Source organism: Salvelinus namaycush, chromosome 16 (assembly GCF_016432855.1).
Source record: "Salvelinus namaycush isolate Seneca chromosome 16, SaNama_1.0, whole genome shotgun sequence".
In the NCBI taxonomy this organism is placed as follows: Eukaryota; Metazoa; Chordata; class Actinopteri; order Salmoniformes; family Salmonidae; genus Salvelinus; species Salvelinus namaycush.
This window is the reverse complement of record NC_052322.1, coordinates 4,436,486-4,443,905: the sequence shown is the minus strand read 5'-3', so window position 1 is coordinate 4,443,905 and position 7,420 is coordinate 4,436,486. Positions and strand designations below refer to the sequence as shown.

Sequence of the window (7,420 nt, the reverse complement as noted above, 5' to 3'; positions counted from 1 at the left end):
AGGTTCTACAGCTGCAACATCAAGAGCATCCTGACCGGTGGCATCACTGCCTGGTAATGCACTCTGACCGCAAGGCACTACAGAGGGTAGTGCGTACGACCCAGTACATCACTGGGGCTAAACTGCCTGCCATCCAGGACCTCTACACCAGGCGGTGTCAGAGGAAGGCCCTAAAAATTGTTAAAGACCCCAGCCACCCCAGTCAGACTTCTCTCTACTACCGCATGGCAAGCGCTACCGGAGTGCCAAGTCTAGGACAAAAAGGCTTCTCAACACTTTTTACCCCCAAGCCATAAGACTCATGAACAGGTAATCAAATGGCTACCCGGACTATTTGCATTGTGTACCACCCAACCCCTCTTTTACGCTGCTGCTACTGTTTATCATATATGCATTGTCACTTTAACTATACATTCATGTACATACTACCTCAATTGGCCCGACCAACCAGTGCACCCGCACATTAGCTACCCGGGCTATCTGCATTGTGTCCCGCCACCCCCTTTATTACACTACTGCTACTCTGTTCATCATATATGCATAGTCACTAACCATACCGACATGCACATACTACCTCAAATCAGCCTGACTAACCGGTGTCTGTATATAGCCTCACTACTGTTATTTTCAACTTCTTTTTACTGTTGTTTTATTTCTTGACATAAAAACTTTGATTTGTTGACCGTGCAATGCACACGCACCAAAACGTAAGTAAAAAAGCCCTATAAATATAAAAACAAGAGATTTCACGCCAGTGACCACCGTAAATGTTTTCCTGCCTATTCATATTTAAATAACTTGAACATATGTAATATTCCCAATAATATTTTTCTTCACATTTAGATATTTTTTTTCCCCCACATACCCCCAGTTGGGAAACACTGGTGTAGAGAACGATTATGCCAGGTCACTTACCAGTCACAGAATACGGCTGTTAGCGTCTGCTTTGAATAGATAGAGCATTTACATTTTTTATTAAAGAATATATTAGCAAGATTTGTAATACTACAATGCCATGCATCAGGGTTCAAATCACGCTAACGTTGATATTCCTGTTCTTTGGAGAGTGCACTTCTCCCCGTAGACCCCCTGTAAATCAAATCTTGCAAAAGATAATTGTGAGTTAATCCAATCACCAAAATGTGAGTTCTTGCTAGTCTTGTGGTTCAAACCATTACAAAATGACAATTGTCTCAAAGACTTCACTCTTCACTACACCAATAAAGTCTAGTCGTTTCTTTGTAAAAAAAAATGTTTATTGGCTTCTCTAATCAGTTTATAAATGCAGTAACATGTACAGCCCTGTAAATCATATCACAATGGTCTAGAACAAAAAGGACAGGGATGGGGAAGCATCAGCTACAATTAGGTGGGGTGACGATCAGAAAAAAAGGGCCATACAAAATCATCATATCATGCATATTGGAAGAAACCAAATGAACAAACTTTTAGTGTTTTTTGTACATTTTTGTAAACAATATCCTTCTAGAGATATGAAAACATTTAGGGCAAGTAACAAAAATAAAGGATATAACAACATAAGAGAAATGACAGTTTCTATGAGGCACCTAGAATGCAACACTGCTTGGCGTGAATGCTTTACAGACAAAAAAAAGATAATACATTTTGCATTTCAACGAGTCAAATGCTCTTCTATAAATTGTAAACACAAGCAGTGTTACATGATTATGCAAAATGTTTAACCTATACAAAAAGTATTTTCACTACATACATGAAACATGTGTTGCTGCTTTCTGGAGCTTCAACAGTGATATGAGGTATATTTAGGTCAATCCTATCGTTTGTTTCTCAGCCTCTCGCTCTTTCTTTCAACGCATAGTGTGTGTTTTGGAGTGAAGTGGCCGGCCAGCCAGACTTTTGTTTCCTGAGATCTGAGCAGATGTAGGAAAAGATCAACCCCGGCTGCCAGGAGAGAAATGGCTTGAGCCGCAGAAGACAAAGGCCATTGTTTATTCTCGCAATGTTTGAAGGACTGCATTTTTTGGGGGGGGGATTTATAACGTGAAGTTCAGCCTATATCACAGAGGATATTTTTCAGTATTAGGCCTGATTTCATAGGGTGAAGACAGATTGAGGTGCAGTGAATACTTGCATTTTCAAAACATTCTGTAAAAATAAACTGTTAGGTTAAAGACATGATCGAGCACTTTGGCGAGTAGCAAGTATTTTTCTTACCTCCAGCTTTGAACTGGATGTGTCATTGTGTAGTCCATACATGCATAATATATGAGCAGAATGACTTTCCTCAATTGGCCATGAAACCCCAAGTTTGTAAGAGACTTTTCAGGAAAATGTGAGCCGCCATTTTGCTTACATCTACCCCCCCTAGCAATTAGAGTTTCAGCAAATGAGCTTCAGCCCGTCGCCATTTGAGTGACAGCTAGCAAGACGCACACACAATAGAGCGAGAGAGCAAGCAATGACGTGGTGCACATATGACACAGTACGCAATTTTCATGGACCACCTTTGGCTCGTGGGCGTTACTTTGAGAAATCCTGGCTAAAAAGTATACTCAAGTACCGGAGAATATCTTCAAGAATAAATAAAGGAAAAATAGTTTGATTTTTGCATCCAGTAGTCTTAGTACATGAGTGGGAATAAAAAAAGTTCCAGCATAATACCTGCATCTCTCATAACAATGGGTAACACACAATTCTAACAAAACATAATTTGTACAACCCCTCCATCTGACCAAACAGTCAAAAAGACTAACACAACTATACATCTAAAATGGCCACGGCCATACCCGTTCAACCCCAGTCGAACCCTCCCTACAGAACACCCTCACGCTCTCTTCCACCCACCCCTGTTCAATTTTCTCCTCCAATTAAAAACCACTGTTTTGCACATCCTTAATTGAGTCGGGTTGTTTTTCGTTTTCAATTACAATTTTGTTTTTCAAAAGCGCTTGTTTGATTTCCATTGCCAAAAAAAAGGGAACAGCCAGGAGTGGAGGACAAAGCGGTAAAAATGTGTGACAATATAATTGTTGAAATGTCGCTAATGGGGCCAGTGTGTTTCCATGTCATGGGCCACTGAAGGGGGCATTCCAAAGGGGTGCATGGCTAAACAGATATCACCACTTGACACACACACAAACACATATATAAACAAACAAAACAAGGTCCTTGGGTTGAAACCTCTTTCTGTTGAGGCTGGGGTGTGTACACCATGAGTTATTGAGTGTATAAATATCCATGTTTGCGAGTCTTTTACATGTGGCCCTTTATGGAGGAAATGTGAGCAGTTGTTTTCACATTGACACAGAAGTACCATAACAAGTAGCGGAAAGGGTTTGATGAGGAAAACTGAACAGGAAGATCCATTGAAGTTGTTGCAGTCTTTTTGTTCCGCCCTCCTCCTGGGATAAATAGCAACAAAGCTTTGTAGTCTCAAAGTACACCTGTAAAACGTGTGCCAGTTGCATCTCATAATACAAAGTTCTTCTTATTACACAATTTTGCCTTAATTCCTGAGTAATACAATTCTTGTAACAGACAATATATAACTTTTTTTGCCATTTGAATTCTGGGCTTTTCCCTGACACAAACTTAATTATTATTGTAATTATCATCATTCATTAATACTTTACAACTGTATGATTGTTAAAAACAAGGGGTTACAGGTGAAAGAAAAATAATTAAGTTCATAGCTACCCCCCAATTTTTTGTTTTAAAATTACATACAAATCTAGGTTTAGTTCATTTCATAGCAACTACACTAACAAAATAAAGACTAAATACAGATACAAAAGAATATCAAAAAATTGCATTTGAGGCCTTAAAGACCTTCCCTGGTAGAGTTCTGGTTATCAACATTTAATGGCAGTGTTTCATTTTTTTTTTTTTTTTAAATCTCGCTACAAGAAGAAAATGAAGGGTATAGGAACACAAAGAAAAACAAAACCCACAACTAGGTTCACCTATTTTTAATCCTTACCTGAAACTTTGGCTTGTTGCAGTTTTCGATCCTGTACTAACTGGCTCGCTGACGTCAGTTAACAAACTGGTAAACCCTGAGAATTCTGACACAGTAGCCCGTATTCGTTGGTCGACCTCGGGCCCGAGGCCAGCGCTGTAACCCAGCGGGGTATGGCGGCCCGACTTGAACTGGGAGCCGAAGGCCTGGGCAAAGTTCTCGATCTGGTAGGTAGCCCGAAGGTCCACTTCCTTGGGTACATCTAGGTCGGCGTAGTTGCCGGAGCCGTTGGTGCCGTTGCTCCTGTTGCCCTTGGCCCCCTGCTCCTTGGTGGCCCCGCCGGCGGCTGTCAGCTCCTGGGGTGTGAGCTGGAACCCATGGGAGTGGTGCTGCTTCTCCAGCTGCTCGGTAAGCTCCTGAGACGGGGTGAGCTGCTGGTGGCTAGCCGCCTCCAGGCCATTGCGGTGGAAGGCCGGCTGGGACAGGGAGCCTACCAGCATGCCGTAGTGGGACTTAGAGGATGACAACGAAGAAGAGGAGACTGTGGAGATGGGCAACGGCAAGGAGATGGATGGTGGGTAGCCACATTCCAGCGGGGATGTAGTGTAGAGATGCTTGTCAGGGAAGAGGGGCCCTGTGGGGCTGGAGCTGCTAGGGAGCAGAGGGAAGGGCCTGCTGGGACCCAGAGTGGGGAAGGGCCCACTGTGGCTGGTGCGCTCTAGGGCCTGCAGTAGGAATTTGGAGTACTCGCTCATCACCACCTGCTTGTCGCCGCCGTTGGGTGAGTCGTCATCCAGCTCTGGGGTGACAGGTGCGGCCGGCTGCAGGTCCACGTGGTGCGGGCCACTGCTGTCGGTGAGGTCAAAGCTTACGTCACTATGGTGGTGGTGCGCGTTGTCTGACTTGTGGCTGTAATGGTCCAGCAAGCTCTGGAGCACCTCGTCCGGGATGCATGACTTGTCATGGTGCTTGAGGTCCAGGGGCAAGGCGTCCAGCATGGCCATGGTGGGCTCGTTGTGGTGGCCCAGCGAGCCCTGAATCACACTGCTGGACTGGGGCTGGCCCATGTGGAGGGAGGGTGCCCCATAGTCGCTGTTGGCCATATGTTGGAGGTAGCGACGCTTCTTCACAAACTGCATGGCGTCGTCGTAGTTGTTGCTGGTAGCTGACTGGGCCTGCCTGGTGGCTGACTGGGCCTGCTTGGCGCCCCCACCAGAGGAGCCCTGGAGGAGGCCCATGGCCTCAAGCCCTGAGCCCACCGACAGCTCCATGGAGCCCTGCTTCTGAGACAGCAGCTTCTGCCCCCCGTCCTCCATGGAGTTGAGGGACTTATTGGCCTTCTTGAAGACCAGCTTGGGTGTGCGACCCTGTATGCTGGGCCCGAGGTCGGAGCACTCCATGCCGTAGTCCTGCAGGCTTCCCGACGACACGGTGGCGGCCACAGTTCTCTTACGCTTGCGCTCGATGCCTTCGCCTGCGTTTTTGGACTTGCCCCTCCTGCGTCCAGAGGTGGCAGTAGCATTTCCCTGAGTGAGTGAGTAGCTGCCGTGGCCAATGTCTGCGTCGGCCAGCTGCAGCATGCTGGGGTCTAGGCCCTTCTTTAAGGCTTCTCCACAGGTCCGCTTGTGCTTTAGTAACCGGTCTGTCCTCGAGAAAAACTACAGGGGGAACGGGGGGAGATGCACAGTATTTTAAAATGTTCTAGTCACCCGATTGAGCAAATGGATAAACGACAACAAGATGTATGTCCACTGTTAGACACACAAACTGCTCTCGAACAAGCGTTACTGTTCCAAACGGCTGCGATAACAGAGCACGTTGCAAGCATCCAACACTGTGGATTATCCATTATATTTTGAGCAAACAAATAGGCTAGATTGAGACAAACATCAGTGTGACATCAAGAATTGGCATATTGTCAATCCGACCTGGGTATTTTAGTATTTGTACTTTAAATGGCTGAAACCATTTTCAAATACTTATTTCCGAAGACATTATCTGAAATACTCTTAGGACCAAATAGACCTGGGTTTTAATGCATGGAGTGTTGACATGAGTATTTACAAATACATGCCAATATTCAACTACTTGAAATCTATGCCATTTTTCTAAATACTTTATTTTCAGAGACATTTTAAAAGTATTAAAATACCCTAAATAGTATTTGAACACAGGTCTGTTGTCAATCAAATATGTTTCTGGTTTGAGGGTAAATCCTAGCTACCCTTGTGACTAACTGACCTGTTGGCAGGTGTCACACCTGTATGGCTTCTCTCCGCTGTGGGTCCTCTTGTGTCGCTCCATGTGGTACTTCTGGATGAAGCACATGTTACACTGGTCACAGCTGAAGGGCTTCTCTCCTGAGAAATTAATAGGACAACCGAAACAGTTGGAACCAAATTTACTCACTCAAAGCTAGTACTGAGCGATTAACCGATCTAGGTAAATGTTCATTTTTTTTTTAAACAATTGACTGACATTTCAATTATTCGTTATATATATATTATATATACACTGCTCAAAAAAATAAAGGGAACACTAAAATAACACATCCTAGATCTGAATTAATGAAATATTCTTATTAAATACTTTTTTCTTTACATAGTTGAATGTGATGACAACAAAATCACACAAATTATCAATGGATATCAAATTTATCAACCCATGGAGGTCTGGATTTGGAGTCACACTCAAAATTAAAGTGGAAAACCACACTACAGGCTGATCCAACTTTGATGTAATGTCCTTAAAACAAGTCAAAATGAGGCTCAGTAGTGTGTGTGGCCTCCACGTGCCTGTATGACCTCCCTACAACGCCTGGGCATGCTCCTGATGAGGTGGCGGATGGTCTCCTGAGGATCTTCTCCCAGACCTGGACTAAAGCATCCGCCAACTCCTGGACAGTCTGTGGTGCAACGTGGCGTTGGTGGATGGAGCGAGACATGATGTCCCAGATGTGCTCAATTGGATTCAGGTCTGGGGAACGGGCGGGCCAGTCCATAGCATCAATGCTTTCCTCTTGCAGGAACTGCTGACACACTCCAGCCACATGAGGTCAAGCATTGTCTTGCATTAGGAGGAACCCAGGGCCAACCGCACCAGCATATGGTCTCACAAGGGGTCTGAGGATCTCATCTCGGTACCTAATGGCAGTCAGGCTACCTCTGGCGAGCACATGGAGGGCTGTGCGGCCCCCCAAAAAAATGCCACCCCACACCATGACTGACCCACCGCCAAACCGGTCATGCTGGAGGATGTTGCAGGCAGCAGAACGTTCTCCACGGCGTCTCCAGACTCTGTCATGTCTGTCACATGTGCTCATGTGCTCAGTGTGAACCTGCTTTCATCTGTGAAGAGCACAGGGCGCCAGTGGCAAATTTGCCAATCTTGGTGTTCTCTGGCAAATGCCAAACGTCCTGCACGGTGTTGGGCTGTAAGCACAACCCCCACCTGTGGACGTCGGGCCCTCATACCACCCTC

At 45.2% G+C, this 7,420-nt stretch overlaps 1 protein-coding gene across 2 annotated transcripts in view; it reads right to left on the bottom strand.

The window, feature by feature from the left end:
- Positions 1 to 1,238: 1,238 nt before the first annotated feature.
- Positions 1,239 to 7,420, bottom strand: part of LOC120060918 (zinc finger protein 281-like) — a 30,426-nt gene continuing 24,244 nt past the window's right edge. The window contains exons 6-8 of one of the 2 annotated variants that reach the window (XM_039010349.1): positions 6,182 to 6,300; positions 3,962 to 5,598; positions 1,239 to 3,383 (exon numbers count right to left, since the gene is read on the bottom strand). In XM_039010349.1, the coding sequence (XP_038866277.1) occupies positions 3,023 to 3,383; positions 3,962 to 5,598; positions 6,182 to 6,300 (2,117 nt within the window). In that variant the 3' untranslated portion in view covers positions 1,239 to 3,022. Of the gene's footprint in view, positions 3,384 to 3,835; positions 5,599 to 6,181; positions 6,301 to 7,420 lie in introns of those variants that run through there. The other variant, XM_039010350.1, reaches the window with a different exon arrangement.